Source organism: Pseudorasbora parva, chromosome 4 (assembly GCF_024679245.1).
Source record: "Pseudorasbora parva isolate DD20220531a chromosome 4, ASM2467924v1, whole genome shotgun sequence".
NCBI lineage: Eukaryota > Metazoa > Chordata > Actinopteri > Cypriniformes > Gobionidae > Pseudorasbora > Pseudorasbora parva.
Genome location: NC_090175.1, coordinates 36,442,300 through 36,464,138, shown reverse-complemented (window position 1 = coordinate 36,464,138; position 21,839 = coordinate 36,442,300). Strand labels below are relative to the sequence as shown.

At 36.6% G+C, this 21,839-nt stretch overlaps 1 protein-coding gene across 1 annotated transcript in view; it reads right to left on the bottom strand.

Annotated features, from left to right (window-relative positions):
• Positions 1-15,137: 15,137 nt before the first annotated feature.
• The window catches only part of dchs2 (dachsous cadherin-related 2), a 53,320-nt gene continuing 46,618 nt past the window's right edge, over positions 15,138-21,839 (bottom strand). Inside the window, exons 15-20 of the mRNA XM_067441650.1 lie at positions 21,451-21,662; positions 21,070-21,221; positions 20,762-20,892; positions 20,361-20,647; positions 20,094-20,235; positions 15,138-18,860 (exon numbers count right to left, since the gene is read on the bottom strand). Coding sequence (XP_067297751.1) covers positions 16,258-18,860; positions 20,094-20,235; positions 20,361-20,647; positions 20,762-20,892; positions 21,070-21,221; positions 21,451-21,662 — 3,527 coding nt within the window. The 3' untranslated portion in view covers positions 15,138-16,257. The remainder of the gene's footprint in view (positions 18,861-20,093; positions 20,236-20,360; positions 20,648-20,761; positions 20,893-21,069; positions 21,222-21,450; positions 21,663-21,839) is intronic.

The window sequence follows — 21,839 nt, the reverse complement described above, 5'->3', positions numbered from 1 at the left end:
AAACTCTCCAACTTTTTTTTCTCTCTCTTCTCAGTCAATCCACGCAAATAAAATAAAATAAAAATAATAAAAAATTCCACCCAATGGCCAAGGAACGCAAAAAGAGGTCTGTATTGAAATGCCTTTTTTTATTTTCATGTGACCTATTAAAATGAATTATGGCTTGAACATGCTGGACTGAGCTGACAGAAAAAATATGACTGTTGGTCATATGACTGTATAAAATAAAAATATATTATATGACCCATGTCTGCAACTATATACTGTACTGTATGTCATATATGCAAGACAAGTCAAGACCGAAGGAAAAAAAAAACTGGATGATTCGGACAACAAATATCTTGTGGTTTTGCTCTAGCTGCGACTTGGAAAGGTCCTTGAGTTCTGAATCACAAAATAAATTTAAATAGATTATATATCATTCTTTTCAGCTTATCAAACAATTGGAAACAAATGTTACAAGGCAGCATTCGCACTATTAAGTTGTGGTTTTGTTCAGTGCCATGTGATTTTGTATAATTTTGGCAGGAAAACAGAATGTTCACCACTAGCATTTTAGTGCAGGCTGGAACAAAAAAAGATTTAACCCTCCATATGCTGCTGCCGAAAAAAATAATTCAAATGAGAAGGAATTAGAGAATAGATTTTTAGCAATAATGTATAACCTGTTAAATACAGACCTGTATTGTGAGCTACAAGCTTGTTATAAATCTATGACAATCTGAATTTGCATTATTCACCCATCCATCCATTTTCTATTTATTTAGAATCATTTACCTGCATATTGAATGAAGCAAATATTTAGTTTTTCTATTTCAGACATCTAGTTTCAACCAGCAGAAACTTGGTTCAGGCTGCATAGGAAGCATATTATTCACTCCTCAATTATTGTGTGCTGTGATTCAAAGCATTTGTTGATTTAGGCTCACATATGTTGTTCTTTTAACTTAGATTGAAGGAAATTAGTTTAATTCAATGCAACATTGATGGATATTTGCCTTTAGATGCAACAGACCTACAACAATGAAAAATATCCGTCTGTAAGATACAAAACATTGTATGATAAAAGAAAACATGAGTACGCAAAGCAAATCTAAAGGGAAAAAGAAAATGACTGTGACTTAAGCACATGAAATAACAGCACAATAGATTATTAGGAGCATTTCTGAAGGATTGTGACACTAAAGATTAGAGTAATGACTGCTGAAAATTCTGCTTTGAGCTCACAGGGATAAATTATATTTTAAAATATTTTTTTAAAATAACTATTATTTTTAATTGTAAATTCAAACAATATAGCTGTCTGCAGCCTTGGTGAGCATAAGAGACAAAGAAAAAAACTTTTGCAGAGTGCCACTGCTTACATTAAAAAGCAATGCCAAAGCCTGTATCATTTTCATAATTGGATCCACTGAGGACTTGTTTGCACCAAGGTATCACATCATAAAGACTGTACACTGTAACTGAGGTGTTGAAACATGATCCAACAGCAGCACAAGGTTCGTTGCCCACTGCACGTGAGCCAAAGGTCTGACGACATGCTCCGAGGCTCTGTTTAGTCCTGAAGTCTTTTTACAGACGGCTTTGTGAATCTTTATTGATTCCAGGCATGACTATTTGAGCAACTCACGTTTGCAGAAATAAAAAGAAATGTTGTGATCGCGAAACATGCCCTGAACTTCATGGCATCTCTTTTTCAATAAATCTGTTTTGTGTTGATAAATATTCGGAGTTCACTTTCAGTATGAAAATTATTTTCCATTGCTTAATGGAAAATGACTTTACATCAGGAGTCCTGGTTTATGAACCAAATCAAATTCATATTATGATCAAAGTGGTTTTCTATCTTAAGATTTGAACAGTGGTTTCTGTTGCTAAATTAACTTAGTCAGTCAACAAATATATGAAGTTAGTTATTTAGGAACAAAGAGAGATCTGAGTTTCTGTGTGAGGTCGCTAAGCCATGCTTATGTAACACAGTGCATGTGTAACCAATCAAAAAATGAATTTTCTCTCTATATAGTCAGGGCTCTGGTGCATGTGGTAAATTAAGCCCTTGTTTCACCCTCTCTTTTCATTTAAGTCAGAAGCTATTAATGATTAAGTACACCATGAATTGCTTACGATAACAGTGTCCTTCCTTTCAAATGCAGCTTTTTCCTTAAAATCGCACATGGTACTTCAAACGAAACCCCTCTGCTGCATTTGCATCAGTGATTAATCCCGGCCCAGCTGCGGTCTGATGCCTCTGCATGCCTTGGGAAGATGAAACTTGTTCCTTATTCTGCATCAGGTACCAATTGGGATCTGGGAAACCATGGGAGCACTGGAACAACTTGACCTATACTGTATAGAGCCTGTGACCCTCCACAGAACATAACATATGGATCGTTTCCTGCTTAATTTAGGCATTGTGAGCCAGCACACTCATTACCATTGTCAGTCACACTCCAGCATACTGCTTAGCCCAGCAGGCAATTTGAACTAGGGACTGCTGGGGTGTAAATCAAAAGCTTGCTGGCCTTGACCTGGCTACCGCCCTAGTTGAAATGCATTCCGACTGCTAAAGGACTGGAGGACATGGGTCAGTCTAGGAATCCCAGTGTGCACAGAATAACTAGCATGATAAATGTTTGTGGGCCTCCTCAAAGCTAAACACCCCACCTTCCCAAATTTTCATCTCTACTGGTTGCCTGACCCCAAAAAGTCGCTCTTCAGCAGAGGTCAGCTTGACATATGTGTAGTCACACTTAAATCATTTTGAGTGATAGTTATCTAGGCAGAGACTCTGAACTACATATCCAATGATGAAATTATAAGTAATCACAGATACACTGTAAAAAAAAGTCACAGCCTGAAATGTTTAAGTACAATCGACTTGGATGTTTAAGTTATTTTAACTTAGATTATGTTAAAATGACTTTAAAAAATGAGTTACATCTTGTATAACTTATAAAAAAAAAAAACATTTCTTAACTCGTGAATTTAATTGTGAATACTTAGGGTGTCATAACTTATTAAACAAAGTGCGTATCATATGCACACAAAAAACTGCGTAGAATTTGCACGCCAAAACTAATTTTGGCGTATCCATTCCACGAGATTTCACATTCGTACTATTTATACGCATGACCATGAGATCGTGTTGGAGCTTTCACGGGAAGTATTATTCTAGCATACATACATGCAAAGACATTGAAACATGCATTATTTATATTGACAGCCTCTAAAGTTTTTAAAATGCTTAAGTTTTAAAGACATTCAAAAGTTTACAAATTCTAGGTAAAAGTATAGCTAAAATAATTATCACATACATAAAGCATATTTTGGTTTTATATAATTAAGAAGTAGAAACACTCAGTTTCAGTCAATCTCATGTCAATCTTGAGTATCTTCTAGTTATTTGTTTTTTATTATTATTATATGTGTGTGTGTGTATATTAGTGTTGTCACGATACCAAAATTATGACTTCGATACGATATCAGACTAAAATATCGATATATCGATACTAAATCGATACCACAGTAAAAAAATAAATAAATAAGATAAGATGCTTAATATGACAACAGAACTTGTTATTATTCATTGTTATTTATTACTAAAAATTCATGTGGCCAGCATGTTCCTTAGGGTTGGGCATAGTTTTGATTTGAACAATTATTGATCAATTGATCAATTACTATTAAAATTATCTCACAAATTTTTGCTATCTCAATGTATTTTTTACAATGGGGTAATTGTGTTGCAATAGCTTACACACAGCACAAGAAAGCTTGATTTCGAATGGTAAATTGAATTTAAAAAGACGAGTAAACAGTAATAAAATAAGAACAAATAAACAGATTACAAACAATAGCACAAATAAATACAATAGAATAGAAGATACAAATTAAACAGACTGCTTTATTTTTTCAGGTAGGTCTAACATTCAGATAAGAAACTGAATTAAAAAAAAATGCATAGTAATTACATTTAAAACAACATTGAATAATGTTCTTTGTAAAAAATTCAATAGCGTACAGATGAAACTATTAAAGTTACACAAGTTGATCAGTCAAGAGCAGTTGATCGTGTCTTTTTGTAGTTTGAATAGCAAATGACTGCGGTCCCTTTAAGACTAACAGACGCATGGATCCACACTGTTCCTGTTACTCGTTCTTCCTGAACTGTTTGCGACTGTGCTTACATTAATACTCTTCCAGGTGTGCACTGATAATTCTTTGAGTGTATTTGACCAATAATAAGCTGGAAAAGGAAGCAAATGTTTGCACTTATCATGTCAGAGGCGGCTTTATTACGGTAGGCTATGTGTGTGTGCGCTTCAGATGTGGAGCACGAAATCTGCGGGGATTAGTAGAATTAATTTATGTGCAATCCCGCGCGAAATTCAGACCGATCATTCACTAACACTAACACACTGTCATGAGGAAAAAGTCCAGCAGAACGCGCGTTCGCCCGCTTCGCCGTGCTCAGAGGTTAACCGGGCTGAGTGAGAATATGCCGGTGTGTGTCAACTCGCTGACGGTCAGAGAGGAGAGCGCAGCTGATATCGATACTGTAAAAACTGAGAATCGCATCGTTTCAGATATTCCAGTATCGATATATATCGAACAAGGGCGTAGGTTTGGTCTCAGCTTTGGTGGGGACATCCCACCAGGTTTGCCCAGATTATATAGTCTATTATTTATTACTGAGTATGGAAATGCAACATAGTTTAGGAATGAACGATTATTAATTTATGAGGCTTTTCAGCCCAATCCAGTACCATAATAATAATAAAAGACAAAATACTCTTTAATTGTCAAGTTCATAAATTATTTTCAAAAGTGATTTGGAAAAAAAAACACAACATGCACACAAAATTACTTATTTTAAATTTAAAAAATGATTGTGGACTGGATTTATTATCACATCTTATCACATTATTGAGCATGTCAAAGATTAGTAACAACTTTAGATTTGATGCATTGTTAGTTTTTGTACAGGATCAGTTTGTTTCTCCCTCATTTACTGTTTGTGGCTGTTTTTGCCCCATTGACTTCCATTATAACCACATTTTTTTATTTTAAAGCCATAATGCTACATAATCATGCCCAATCACTTTTTATATTGAAAATAAGTTATTTTGTTTGTACGGTTTTTTTTCCAAACCAGTTTTGAATCAGTTTTTGAAAATCATTTATGAAATTGGCATTTAAAGAGTGATAGTAGTGATAAGAGTGACAATTAAACAAGGACAACAGCTCAACAATAAACATGGAATCAAGTAGGCCTATGCAAACTTGCAACAGAACACATTTTATATTAATTTACATTTGATTATTTTATTTATTTCTAAAGAACTCTTTAATAGCCTATATTGGTGCACTTTAAAGGGATGGCTCACCCAAGAATAAAAATCCTGTCATCATTTAATCGCCCTCATGATGTTCCAAACCTGTACGAGTTTCTCTGTTCTGCTGAACACAAAAGAAGATATTTTAAAGGAAGTTTGTAACCAGGCTGCTTTGGGGGCACCATTGACTTCCATGGTAGGAATTCAACATAACAAAGAAATTTATACAGGTTTAAAAAGGAAATTGACAGATTTTTCATTTTTGGGTGCACTGTCTCTTTAAGCAGTCATTTTGAACCAGTAACCACTTTACTGAAAAAAATGTTCTGAAATTCAAACATTAAATTAAATTTTCTTTATTAATTTACTATTATGACTATATTATTATGCAATTATTTGTCACATTTTTATCTAAATATTTTTTAAATGTCAAACTTTATATGACAGGATTATTTATTATTAATATAGCCTATAGCTAAATGATAAATTAATAACATTAATTAGGCTATAATCTATTAATTAACCGGTCTAATGACTAGAAAAATAAGTCTGCCAAGCTTTGATAATGTATGGAATATTATATTAATATATTATCCATTAAAAAACAATAGGCCTACCTAGAAGCAAGGATGTGTCCGTCATCACTGCTGCTTTCAGTCAGACAGTCTGAGACACTGAAATGCTTCTCTGCAAAGGTTGCAGTTTTCCTTAGGTTCATCGTAAGTTACTGGACAGACTCACTGATACCTTTTTTTCTATTCAGCCCTATATCTGGAAATCCTCTTGCGTTTAAACGGTGGACGCGAGCTCGACATGTTTTTAAAAAAGCGCGCAAGTTTACAGCGCATGCTCTCGAGACTCCGTCGCTTTGGAAGCGCTGCTAAAACCCAATCTTGTGCATCGCGTCCCGTATTGGTTTGATACGGCGGGACGCGTCATTTTGCTTGTAAATACGGTAAGATACGGAATCGATCCATATAGCAGCACGAAGGAGTTTGCTAAAATATTGGTGGGGACAATTTTGCCATCTTAAAATATTGATTGGGACTAGTACCTAGCGTCCCCCCCTAAACCTACGCCCATGATATCGAAATATCGATATTTTTGACAACACTAGTGTATATATATATATATATATATATATATATATATATATATATATATATATATATATATATATATATATATATTTTTTTTTTTTTTTATGTATATGTGTGTGTATGTATATGTATATATATATATATATATTTTTTTTTGCTTTTATATTGCATGTATAATTCGGGGTGGGAGGGTTCTAAAAGGGGTTTATAATGAGACAATTTGTGATCTCTTATTTTTCATTGAATGTATAATTATGTCTTGTTAAATACCAATAAAAAAGATTGAAACTAATCTTGAGTACCTATAGAGTAGTATTGCATTCTTCATATTTCCGAAAAGTCTTTAGTTTTATTATATTTATAAAAGAAATATGGGCTATACCGAGTCTTTCTGGAAAAAAACGAGCGCCTGGAGGCGTATCGAGTGGGCGGAGCTAAAGAATGACGATTGCGAACAAAGCGGTGACGTCCTCAAACGTGGAGAAACTCATAGCTATCGAGCTCAGCTAATAGATATATGATCCAGAATCATTCGGAGGCTGAAATAAATTGAACAGGAGAAACAGCAACAGCAGGACGTCCGTCTCTGTGGTATGGACTGTATTTAGTGGCCTGTCAACATTTGTGTGTCTTTACTCGCAGTTTATGAGGACATGATTCGGTTTTTGGACTATTGTATGCGACTAAACCTTAGCAGTAGCAAGCAAAACGGTTTTGCACGTCAGACTAGTGTAACGTTAAACAAACAATGGAGTCCGTTAGCGCATTTGAATGACGAAGCATGTGATCGTGTCTTTTACTGATGTTTACTCACGCGACAACAGCATAAACATTTGAAGTAGTTTTACTCACCGGCTGCTTCCAAAGCAGGACCGAACCTTTATCGCTGGGACTGCTCCGTCAAAAACACACTTCTTTGGTATGATTTGGTGAAGTCCTGTGACAGCAGTCAACGGTGGAGATCAACTTTGCGACGCGACTGAAGCGATGTTGTGAAGCTTCCCGTCATTTCTGCGTTCAAATCGTTTCAAATGCAGCGCTGCCTTCCCGGAATGCTGTGCTGAAGCTTTGAAGTCGCTCGACGTCAACCATAGGAATAAAGTGGAGCGCGGCGCCTGGATCGACTGGATCTGCACCTGAGAGACTGTTTATGGGTGTGCATTTACTCTCTCGCTCTAGTCACGCGCGCGCACCCTACCGGGAGAAGAGCCCGTACGGCCCATACAAGGACCTTCCGCTCTATTAACGTCAAGTCGACCCATACTCTAAAAAAACTCTCCGAAACTTGTGAGAAACCGGAAGGAGTATTTTTAACACAGAAATACTCCATCAAACGTCCAACATTAGTTTTTGAAACTTTGTCTATGTTTAGGATGGGAATCCAAGTCTTTAACAGTGTAAAAAGCTCAGTATACATGAAACAGCAATTCACCCCCCCCCCCCCCCCCCCCCTTAACTAAACTATACACCGATCAGGCATAACATTATAAGGTCCCCCTTTTGCTGCCTAAACAGCCCTGACCCATCGAGACTCCACTAGACCCCTGAAAGTGTGCTGTAGTATCTGGCACCAAGATGTTAGCAGCAGATAATTTAAGTCCTGTAAGTTGCAAGGCCTCCATAGATCAGACTTGTTTGTATAGCACATAGCAGATGCTCAATAGGATTGAGATATGGGCAATTTGGAAGCTAAATAATTTCATACTCGTTGTGCCCCTGAACCATTTTTGCTTTTTTGCATGGTACATTATCCTGCTGAAAGAGGCCACAGCCACCAGGGAATAACGTTTCCATGAAAGGGTGTACATGGTCTGCAACAATGCTTAGTTGATACGTGTCAAAATAACATCCACATGGATGGCAGGACCCAAGGTTTCCCAGCAGAATATTGCCCAAAGCATCACACTGCCTCTGCCAATTTGCCTTCTTTCCATAGTGCATCCTGGTGCCATGTGTTCCCCAGGTAAGCGATGTTCAAGCACCTGGCCATACACGTGATGTAAAAGAAAATGTGATTGATCAGACCAGGCCATCTTCTTCCATTGCTCTGGGGTCTAGTTCTGATGCTCACGTGCTCACTGTTGGTGCTTTTGGCAGTGGACAGGGGTCAGCATGGGATCAGAACCTTTCCATCAGAACCAGCATTGACTTCTTTAGCTATACAGTAGTTTGTCTGTTTGATCGGAGCACACGGTTCAGCCTTCACTCTTCACGTGCATCAATGAGCCTTGGCCGTTCATGATTCTGTCGCCAGTTCACCACTGTTTCTTCCTTTTTTGACAGATACGGAACACTGCAGACCAGGAACACCCCACAAGAGCTGCAGTTTTGGAAATGTTCTGACCAAGTCTTCTTGCCATCACAATTTGGCCCTTGTCAAACTCGGTCAAATCCTTTCGCTTGAGAAAAAAAGGTCATTTTTTGCCTATATATCCCACTCTAACAGGTGGTTTGATGAAGAAATAATCAATGTTATTCTCTTCATAATGTTATGCCTGATCAGTGCACTTTACACTTTTTTTGAACAATATAGCTTGTTTTTAAAAACAGTTGTAATTATACATTTGTAATGATAAAGTTAAATAGTAGAGTACACTTTATTACAGTACATATTAACGTATAAAACATAGCCTAAATCTAAATGTAATATTGAATGACATATACATTTATTAAAGTAAGCTAAAAGTGCACATTCAATTCAATTATGTATCTATGCAGTCAAATATTATTATACAAATATATATATACTATAATATAATATAATACAAAGGATCTGTAAGATTTTTACATAAAGTAGTACATGCATAACTACATTTAACACATATTTCAGCACATATTCAAATGTAGGTCTCAACATTTATCATTTTGGCAGATATGGATGAAGACTACTACAGTGCATGGAAACACAATTTCTACAGCGTAAACAACTGAACTGAATAAGTATGACAGAGCTACCAACTAGGACAACTACAATTTGAATCTGCCACAGGCCTTGATGATCCAGTTCCTCTATCATTGAATATGTTGTCACCTCATCCATAACTGTGACAAGCCAGACATGAACATGCTATCTGATCAACAGTGTGATTCATTGGCTGCAGTGTGTCAAGATTATACATGATAACCCTTCACCTCTCTTTTAGATCCTTAAAGAAACATTTCAGTCATTAAACAACCAGGCACAAAGAGTTTCTTCCAACTGGGAAGTGTCTGTCATCAACAACTTAATTTACATAAATTAACAGAAAACATTCTCATATTTATTTCTATAGTGTTGTATTGCAACTATATGCTTCTACAAAACATTCAAATCATGGTAAAGCTTTAGTGCACCCAAAAAAGAAAATGATGTCAGTAATTACACATTCGTTACTCATTCGTCCCTCAAGACCTTCTTTCATCTTCAAAACACAAATGTAGATATTTTTTTATGAAATCCAAAAGTTTTCTGACCCCCTTCATAGACTGCAACGTATATTTAAAACGTTCAAGGCCCAGAAAAGTAGTGAAGACATCTTTAAAATAGTCAATGTGAATAAAATTGTTCAAACTTAATGTTATGAAGCACCAAAAATACTTTTTGTGCTCAAAAACAAACAAAACAAACCCTTTAAACACACAAATAACCTAAGTGATGAAAGTAACTTATTGCTGTCTGTTTTATTTACAGTGTGTAATATATTATGCTTGTACTTTATTTTTGATTATTCAGATGTATGGTATACTGAACACATTTTTACATTCTAACAGTTATTTAGTCCAGCCAGCATGTTTGTTTTTTGTATGCACTGTAAGATAACCAATTATTTTTGGTGCTAGTTTTACATTGGCCCTAAATAATTCAGTTTAGCAGACTGCCTTTTAGAGAAATGCATACACACATTTGTTGTGTTGATCTCAAATATATATGGACAACTAAAAGGTTAGAGTCTGAATTGGCAAAGTAAACGTTCTCAAGTTAAACCAACATCTTTGATGGAGCAAAAGCAAGTCTGAAAAATTATCTGAATGCCCAAATGTGCATAAAAAAAGGCATTCCCCTTTCTTTCTTCTTAAGGTCCAGAGAACGATTTGGAACATGTGAAAGTCATAGCTATACCGTTCCACATGGTTTTGATAAGGTCTGATGCAAACAGCAGTATGTGAGGGAAACTGAGGCCTATTGTCAAAAATACATGGTCATAAATATGCACATATATTTAATGCATAATAAAAATTATACTTATTTTAAAGGGGTCCTTCAGCACTGAGAAGATGAATCTGTATTTAAACGGGGTCATTAATGTAGTAGAAATGTAAAATTATTTTTGAATTTGGTGCTTTTTAGACTGAGAAAAGACATAAAATGTGTTTTTGTCTCATGGGGATGAAAGACAACAATTCCCAGAATGCTTTGCTTCCCTAGGAGGCCACTCCCAAAGCCACCGCTACTGGATCACTGGATCACTTTCCCACCGCACTCATTTTCAGAAAATCAGTTCAGTTAGAGAACAGACACTACAATTAAAAACTGAACGTGTTTGTTCAATATAATGTGATTTAGCCGCTGAAGGAGTGTCACAGCACAAACGCAGCAAGAGTCAGATAACATTCATCAGTGATGAACGAGCTGAATGAGCTCTCGTGATTAGAGCTGAGGTATATACAGTCCCTGACAAAAGTCTTGTCGCTTATCTATTTTCTAGAAATACCTGATATTAACCTGACTTTTAATTAATTCCTTGGTGTTAGAAATGGCTCATATGAAAAGCTAAAACCCTCCCAAATGATGTTTAATGCACTGAAATAAATAATTTTCACAGAAAAAATATTTATCATTTAATCAAGACAGAAAGGTCAAATTTTGGCAAGACAAAAGTTTTGTCGCCTATACAGAAATTGAACAAATTTACTGCAAATACAAAAATATGTCAGCAAATTAAGTTGTCGTGCTGTGAGATCCAAATTTAATATCTTGTATGACTTCCATGAGCTTGAAGGACTGCATCCATGCGGTTTGGCAAGGATTCATACAATTTATTGATGAAGTCATCAGGAATAGCTAAGAAAGCAGTCTTGCATGCCTCCCAGAGTTCATCAATATTCTTTGGTTTCGTCTCCCATGCATCCTCTTTCATCCTACCCCACATATGCTCAATGATGTTCATGTCTGGTGACTGGGCTGGCCAATCCTGGAGCATCTTGATCTTCTTCGCCTTGAGGAACTTAGATGTGGAGATGGAAGTATGCGATGGAGCACCGTCCTGCTGCAGAATTTGGCCTCTTTTATGGTTGGGAATATAAGAGGTAGCTAAGGTTTCTTGGTATTTTAGACTATTGATGTTGCCTTTCACCCTGCAGATCTCTCGCACACCCCATACTGGATGTAACCCCAGACCATGATTTTTCCGCCACCAAACTTCACTGTTTTCTGGGTGAATCTCGGATCCATTTGGGCACCAGTAGGTCTTCTGCAATATTTGCGGCGACTGTGGTGTAATTCAACAGAAGATTCATCTGAAAAATCCACCTTCTGCCACTTTTCCTGCGTCCATCCTTTTAGCAGGCTGTGGGCCTTGGCAAATGCCACATGTTTTTCAATTGTCTTTTGTTTAGTGCTGGCTTCTGGGCACTGATTCGACCATGGAGGCCATTTCGAGACAGAATCTGACAAACTGTTCAGGTTGACACAGGGACTTCAGGTGACCAGGTCTCGTGGAGCTCTGCTGCAGTGGAAAATGGGCTGGCCTTGGATTTTCTAGCCAACAAACGGTCCTCTTGAGCAGTTGTCTTGCGGGGTCTGCCTGACCTGGGCTTGTCAAAAACGTCTCCAGTCTCTTCAAATCTTTTTTTTAATCCTCTGTACTTGACGCTGAGACACATTGAAGGTGTCTGCCACATCAGCAGTGGATCTGGTCTTCAGCCTCTTGATAATCAAAACTTTAGTCTCATGGTGAATCTTAGGCATATTTGCAGAGGTCTAGTTGCAGTTGATGTGAAGGTCTAGTGTACTGGGGTTCTTTTTATACACACTTGAGACCTAATTGATGCATTATTAGTCACAGGTGAAGCTCATATGACAAGGTGACAACACTTATGCCTTTGTAAGCTTCCGTGTACACCATAGAATCGGTGTAACTTTACAAATGCTTCAGATGTTAGCATGCAGAGGCGTTCCCTATAGTGTTGTCTTCGACGCGGTGTGAGTTCCCTCGAAATGGAACCTCATTAATTGAATTCATACCTTTTTGTCCACTTGTTCACAAACTCAAAATAAGCAACATGGACTTCAAAATGAGGATATAGACCAGCAGGCCTACGCACTGGGCTTCAAGAGAACCAACAACAACCTGATCTCACAGAATTCGGGGGGGAACCTTTGACCCTGTCCTCATTTCCCTAAACGTCTGGTGTTGTGTAGATTGTTCAGTGGTGATGAATGTCCGGCCATCATTTATGCCGTGCTCTACTGTAGTGCTGAAAGATGGTAAACAGAGAACTGGAGCTGCTGTTAAAGTCTGCTGTCTGTCATTTATCTGCATTTAACGCATCACTCGAAGCTGGCTGAAATCTAACACAGATGTGTAGTCTCTCTTTTTCATGTTCTTTGGCTGCTTTGTCTTAAAGGTCCTGGAATACTATTGATACATGACATGATTTAATGGTTTGGGATTGCAAGGTTTCATTTTTACCAACAAGTGTTGGCAAATACCTCAAAGCTCATGGAGTTGATGTGTAATAGACTTTTGATAGCTTCTGCACAAGCTGAAATTGAATGAGGGTATTCCAGAAAAGGGTTGGGTGGACAGTTGAAATCTGAACTTTACAAACTGGATGCATTGGATGATTGGATGGATATGGGCAATGCACGTTTGAAATCTTTGGACTGTAGTTTATTATATTATGGTGTTTATTTTAAAATAAGCAGTGCACTTCAAATTAGGCAATAATGTATTTTCAGAAGCATTGCCAAAGACATTAATTCAAGCTCTGCTCTACGCTTTCATATTAAACACATAGAGATAAAACAGAAAATAAATACAGAAGACAGTTTTGGCATGTTAAATTAGGGCATGAGGTTGATTATCTAATTTAGGAAAGAAAAAAAGAAAAAGAAGAAGAAGAAGAAAGGAAAGGAAACATGCTTTGTTATGAGGCTTCTGTATGTTTAAACTTAGAATTGGTTCTCAAGTCTCCCCTGAAAATTATCCATTTTACTAACATTGGAGCACATCTGCACACATTTAAGAGCTGTTTCATAGTGTTTTGTTTGAGTACATTGAGCCCAATGTCGCATCCTAAAATGGAATTCAGGCTTCTTTCAGTAACCAAAGGTTAATTTTCTGTCTTCCAACAAACTTGTGCAAGAAAGTGATCAGATTCCACTGTAGCATGATAAACAATTTATTGATATGTGGAACGTGTCAAAAACAAATGTGTTTTATTGAAATAAATTTTTTAATTAAAAGTGTTTGCAATAGGGAGAAAAAAAAGCTGCAGTGTGTGAAAGTTTACACATGCTAACTAATCAAATACACAATCTGAAGAAGGGCCAGTAAAACAAGCAGATCAAAACATTTCATACATATGCTTATCATAGCTTCCTTGGTGTCCAAAGATAGCATGGCTAGTTTGTTGTCACCAGTATCATTAATGTGCAGATCTGATAAGAAGAGAATTTTTTTTTTTAATCTGCTGGGGGTGAAAGCATTCAAAGCAGATCACATAAGACTTGAAAAAGACTGTAAGGGGTGGGGGTGATTTGTGGGAAGTGTGGTCATTGGTTTTTACTGAGTTTAGATTTTAGGAGTTGTTAAAATGGCTAAGCCATTTCTACCACCTCACTCATGGTTTTAGAGCCCTTTATCATGGTTCTGGAACTTGGAATTGGCAAACAGAAGGCCACATTTAACAACTCAGCTATAACAACGTAATTCTGCCTCTTTGAAGAAGTGGAACTAGGTTTTGTTGGAACAAAGTATAAACAAAATATTTGGTCAAAATACTTTGGTGGTGCAATTTGACATACTGAAGAAACAAAAAGTGAGAGAAATTCTAATAGTAAGGAGATTTTACCATAATAACAGGCCTAAAAATTTGGCCATGCACACACTCCTGTATTAAACTTTAACTATTTAAAATAAAAAATAAGACACAAGACAACATCATGCCAGTTTAATCCAAGTTTCATGTAATAAAAAAATAATGAAATGTGGATACATAATTAAGAAAAAAAATGATTTCATATTTTTTTCTTATTGCATTATTTTTTTCCAAACTTTGTTTAGCATAATATAACAATGTGCTTTAAAACTCAATTTCTCAAGATGGCACTAAAGATCAGCTGAGATATAGAAAATAAACTGCTTTTACTTTCATCACAAATGTAAACAAATGGACCAACACAATTAAAGGAATAGATCACCTAAGATTTCATTTCAAAACTGTATGTTCTTTCATGAAACACAAAAGGTATTTTTTTTATATTCAAGTCTTTGGAAATTATAAGTTGTTATTCAATGACATCGGCAGTAATCTTCTATTAGATTAAGTCTGTGACTCAAGTGCTTTGTTAACTGGATAAACCACAAAACAAAAACATACCCCCCCCCTCCCAATTGGAGCATTGAAAGCTCAGTTAATTTGGATAATAATAATAATAATAATAAGACATTTTATTTGTAATGCACCTTTCTAATACTCAGTGCTACAACATGTTACAAATGCAAAAGAACAAAAAAGTATATAATAGTAATAATCACAATAATTATTGGGGGTTTCACAAAAAAAGGGGAGGTTTTGAGAAGTTTCCTAGAAACAGGTAATGAATTCCATAACTTTGGAGCAATGCAAGAAAAAGTACTCTTTCCCATGGATTTAGCTTTACAGAGAGGCTGATAAAGAGAAAGAGAACCAGTGAAGAGAACAAGAAGGTATGGATAGTGTAACCAAATCACAAACCATGTACTGCTTTAAGATAAAATAAGAATAAAATAAATGCCAATCGAAGAAGTGAAGAAGCAGAGTAATGTGTTGACGTAAAGATGTAGCTTGTCAAGACATGAGCAGCTGAATTTTGTATAGGCTGTATTGCTCTTAATAGAAATTACAAGTAGACCTACAAAAAGTAATCAAGCCTTGGTGTAATAAAAGCACGAATAAGACTTTCTGCATCAGGTCTGGAGAAAAGGTTTAATATAGGAGATATTACAAAGATGAAAAAAGCTACTTTGGTAATATTTTTAAAAATGAATATTAAAAGTAAATATTCACTTATGGATGAACTATGTATGGTATTTATGACGTGTGAATTAAAAATGGTCTCAGTTATAAACAGAAAACAAAACACACCTTATAGCAATGCTATTTGACAGTTTTTATAACTATATGAGTTTAGGAAATAGAACAGGACCCCAATTGTTAGGTATTGTTAATCACTGATAATTTATCTTAATTTAACCTTAATCTTAACAATACTAAAAGGCACTCCATAATGTACAATAAAGTGCTTGTTCAGTAATATATAATAAGTGTACAGAGAGAGATCCTTAGCTTTTTCCTAGCCCACACAATTCATAAATTCCAGAGCAAATATTTGGCAAATTAAAATACTATACAACTAACTGAAGTGAATCAGCAATAAAACAATTAAAAATTATATAAAAACAGCTAACATAATAAAAATGTATGGTCTGTGTGTTGTATTTTTATAACAATACAATATTATGATTATAACTTTGGTTATTAGCATTATTTAAGAAAACAAACAAACAGTCATTACAGTAATCTTGATTCATGCAACCCAGAAACACAAAAGCACATTCTGACTTTTATATACTATATTACACTTGAACCTCTGCATCATCCAAAATGTCTCTTGGCAGTGTTGCTATTTTTGTATAGCATCCCAAACCAGTTTCTGAAACCACTGGGGAGGTACTGGGTGTCCTAACGGTAAGTACTGACAAAGAGGGGGAGAAACTAGGAATCATTGCTGATTGGGTCAACTCCATGTTTCCATTGCAAGTCTTGGTGTTTGTGGGGAATCTGACCACGGGCAATCTTCTATGGGGCATTCTGGGAGGGACAGCACGTATTCCTGGTTGGGCAACTGCTGTGATGAGAGGAGGTGGGTGCAGAAGGCTCTGTGACTCTGGCTCCACATCTCTGGCTCTCATCCCTTCATCTGGAAGCATCCCAATGTCTGTAAAAACAGAGGCCAAAGATTGGAAGCGTGGCTGCCAATTGAGAAAGTAGTCCCAACCGTAGCTTCCATGTAGCTGTTCTTCAGAGGAAATCAGATTGGTGAGTGAGCCCTCAACTGACTCCTGGTCATCAGGCATAGACATGCACCTTCTTATGACCTCCTCCACTTCTTTCATGTTGACTACCTGAGGAAGCATTCCCTCACCTCCTCCTTCATCTCTGAAATTATGGAGACTCTCAGAACTGGGCATATCCACAATTCTAACTATACCTATACTTGCACCAGAAAGTGGGTCTTCATCTAATGAGTGAAATGAGAGTTGGTCTGAGTCCCCAGGAATCCCTGAGTCTGAAACTCTTGATGGATGTTGTGTTGTGATAGAGCCAAGCTGTTTGTAACATGGGAACTTGTTGATCATCTTGATCTCTTGATCTTCAGCAGTCTCTTCTTCTGTAGATCCTCTTCCACTTGATGCTTTTGAGTTTGAGTTCCTTGAAGGGTTTGGGATATCCATGTTTCCCCATGTGTCTAATGGTTCTTGTAGATTTTGGAGGTTAATACCGCGGCTACTGCTGTTAAGGTTGCCATCTGTTGAATCAGCCTCAAGGTTGAGGTTAGCAGATAAAGAGGTTGTGTTTTTTATAGCATTCTCTTTGGACCTGTACCTTATAACAAGGGCAACAAAGCTAATTAAAAGAAGGAGGAACACTATCAATGACACAGTGAGACTTGCAGTGTGGACACTGAGATCAACACTTGACAGAACTTTTGCTAAACTAGATATGTTCACAACTACATGACACGTTGATGACCTGGAGTCCAGCTTAGGGCTGCTTGCTAGTACTATCAGGTCCTCTGTTGTGTCATTTGAGACCGATCTTCTTTTCTGATACACAGAGTTTGAGATATATAGACAGCCAGTTGTTTTGTTGACATTGAAAAATGGAGATGGGTTGACTAAAAAGTACTCCACTATGCCATCCAGACCACCATCATGATCCATAGCCATCAGGTGGCCTATACTTTGTCCAACCTTGGGATTGGTTGGAAGAGAGAAATGGTACACATTCTGGGTGAAGATAGGGCTAAACTCATCAATGCCTTGAATTTCGATTTGTACTCTCAAGGTTGCCACTTGATCTCCCTTGTCACGTGCCTCTACCACAAAGCAGAATTGACTCTCTCCTTCATAGTCAAACATCTGCTTGGTGTAGATGTCTCCAGTAAGAGGATCAATACCAAACGCTTCTTTCTTGTCTGGGTTGCTACTGTCATAGTCCACAAAACAGGGGGTTAAAATGGAATAAGTGAGTTGTCCAAAGATTCCTGCATCTTCATCAGCAGCATGTACCATGCACACAGGGGTAAAAGCCGGCAGGTTTTCAGACACCGAGCAGTTGTAGGTAGGGAACATGAAAAATGGGGAATTGTCATTCTCATCAAGTAGCAGTATGTAAACAACAGCGAAAGTTACTTTTTTGTCACTTGGAGCACCACAATCTGATGCTTGGACTGTTAATGTAATTGTTTTACTCTCTTCATAGTCCAATGTCCCATTAACTTCAAGGACACCTGTTGCAGAGTTCACTCTGATCAAGCCTTTGCTGTTACCTGAGATGATGTTGTACATTACAGTCCCATTTGCCTCTAGATCAGGATCATAGGCAGAGATATGGATAAGGGTTGTACCTATGGGGCTGTTCTCAGTGACCTGTGCATGGTACTCTGGATGACTGAAAACAGGTGCATTGTCATTAATATCAAGGACTTTGACTGACACTACAGTTGAGCTGTTCAGGGGTGGGATTCCCCTGTCTGTTACAGTTACAGTCAATGAATAAGTGTCTGTGGTCTCCTGATCCAGTTTATCACAGAGCACTACTTGGCCAACAGTTCGGCTGTGGGCTTCAGCTGGAATGCTAACAACTTCAAGGCAGAACCGCCTTTCGTCATTTCCACCTATGATTGCATACTCCAAATGTGTGTTTTCATTTGAGTAGTCACTGTCCTCTGCAAATAGAGTGAGTAGAGTGCTTCCAACAGATGCATCTTCAGGAACACTCACCTGGTATGAGTTCTGCATGAAGAAGGGGGCATTATTATTAAAGTCCACCACCTCTATGTCCACAGAAGTGACACTAAATAGATTGGGGTCACCACTATCACATGCCTCCACCAGTAGACGTAACATGTTTCCATTTGCAACTTGGTTTAGAGGCTTGTTGGTAAACACTGAACCTGTAGGCAGTAGAAAATTCACTTGAAATGCAATTTTACACACAGGATAGTTTTATCATTAGAGCAAGATACTAATTAGAACTACCGTAAAACTAAAATCACTCAACTTTACGTAACTGTAATAAAAACCCAACAAAAAAATATTACTTTTGTATATATCTAAGATACTGTATGCTCCCTTTTTCTGCTTTTATTAGCATTTATACAGCAGTTAGATCTGGTTCTCGAATTGGCTGATTGGCCTTTTCCTTTTGCAATATTCTACTAATATCACCTGGAAACCGTTTCACAAATTGATTTTCACAAATCACACTGCTTGTTTCTGCCAGATATGGCAAAATTTCTAACTGCGAGTGACAATGGAGGAGGAGGAAACCCAATATAGTTTTACAAATACTACTGTTATTGTGTCACAGAATGTAGTTTCTTTTTTTGCTGCTTTTGTCCTTTTGACCGAATTGTTTGCCTGTGTTTATTTCCTATTGTACAAACTTTTTGTATAATTGTATAATGGCTATTATTGTTCATTTAAATATTATTGTTCTTTGAATAATATTTAATTTAATTTAAATAATATTCTAAATTTGGTATTGAGAAAGGGTCTGTTAGTGGTTATGATTTCGACTTCAGTAGAATATACATTATTATGCTATTAGATATCAGGTAAAATTGTCTTTATGACTCAGTATGAGTCAGTAGCACAACATTTTATATTGAAAGTGACTAAAACAAGGTTGTAAACAAGGACATTACTTTTACTTTAAACAACACCTTATAAGATGTAACTGACAAATACATTGACTGTTAAAAGGATACTAATAACATTTCTTCAGCAGACAATCACAAATATTTTGGGACTATAATATTGACCTGAATAATAGATGCTATATCAGATGCAGGTAGTACACTCGCTTAGTTGATCTCTGTCTCATAAAACTCTACTCTACTTACAATAAGCTTCAATGAAGCAACTCTGCATTCCTTCATTGCTATAAAGTGACGTTTTAGAATTAGTAACAGAGCCTTGGGCTCATCTGGTAACCTGTCAACTTGACATTTGAATCTGTGATGGAAGGACGTAGTATTGCACAAAAGAGGTCTTTTTTAAAAACACTTTGTTGTTTCTTATTTATTTACACGGTTGTGCCATCAAACTGTTGTATAAAAGCAAGCTTGCTTTGTTGTATCTTTTAGTTAGAGATTTGTGAGCAAAGAATTTTATTGGAAAATTACCATTGTCAGGATCAATGTAGAACCCTCTCATTGGGGAGGAAAGAAGCCTATATGAAATTCTTCCATTTTGGCCAGAGTCTTTATCAGTTGCTGATACAGACAAAACATATGTGTCTGCTGATGTATGCTCTGGCAACAAAACCTGGATGTGTGTGGCAAAAGATGGTCATTACTATAAGATTATGAATACTGCATGATTGAATCCTAAAATACTAAAAAAGTGATCAAGACCTCTTAAACTAGTTTAATATAATATATTTTTTTTACCTGATAAGACTCCTGAGAGAAAACTGGAGGGTTATCATTGACATCCAACACCTGGATGGAGAGTTCGGCCTCAGTTTGATGGACAGAGTCTGATGCTTCCACTCTCAATGTATAGACAGCTTGATCTTCATAGTCCAGGCTTCTAGTTGTGGTAATTACCCCTGAGTACTGGTCAATTGCAAAACTTCTGCTGGACTGATCCTTATCTTTGAATCTGTATGTTGCTGAAGGACTAAGGTCGACATCATTTGTAATCACTTGTGTGACAATGTAGCCAACAGGGAGATCTGTGGAGATAGAGGAAATAACTTATTTTTAGTCTTGTTCTTTAACATTTTGAAAACAAATTTAAAAAAAGTGTGAAATTGCTGGGTATCAGTAAACAAAAATAAGATTCATACTTTCTGCAATGGTTACTGGTTCCATGGATGGAATTGTAGGACTATTGTCATTTACATCTACAACCAAGACACGGACAGTACAGGTGCCTGTAAGGGGAGGACTTCCCATATCCTTGGCCTGAAGAATTAATCTGTGTTTAAAAAAAAAAACATTTTTTATTTAAAAAAGATATTCATAACCTTTAGGGCTAACAGGAAAATGATATTATAGTGTCTAAAGGACTTTCATGATTGGTTAATACATTTTCAATAGACCATTTCCATATAAAAATTTAATTGCAAGCAGAAAAAGCCAAGGTTTGTCATACTTGTAAGATGAGAAAATTTCTCTATCCAAGACAGCATTGGTGGCAAGAATCCCACGGACAGAGTCGATCACAAACGCATTATTATGGTTCCCATCCACAATGGAGTAAATGATCTGCCCATTTATACCACTGTCAGAATCTGTCGCTAATACCTACAAAATTACAGTTATATAATGTTATAATTGGGATCTGTAATGTAAGTTAACAAGTTAAAATGATTCAATTTGTATTCTCAATAGCAACTTGGTTACAAAATAATAATATAAGTTATATATGTTATATAATGTCTTTATGTTATTGTGTGAATCAGAGTTACAAGATAATTTCATGATAATTACCATAATAAACATGGCATGGTCAAACAAATTCCAAGATTTGTACCTGCATGACATATGTGTTATGAATTTGTCCCTCCCACACAGCTGTTCTGTAGTAGCTTTGCTTGAAAACTGGTGCGTTATCATTGACGTCTTGCAAAGTGATGGCCACCCTGGCATAGGCTGTTTGTTGTCCATTTTCAGCCAGAACCACTAGATACATTTTATACTGTACCTCAAAGTCTATCAGTCTCTGCTCCTTAACTGTGATATCACCTGTCAATAGGGATATTTCAGAAAGTTAAAAGCTTGACAATGCCCATTGACCACACACTTTATACTACAAGGCATGATATTGTTTATTCTTCTATAACTGTTTGTTACATTTTCTTTATCAATACTAAATATACTTAGAATTTTAGAAGTGGCTAACTGAAAGGTATCTAAGTAATC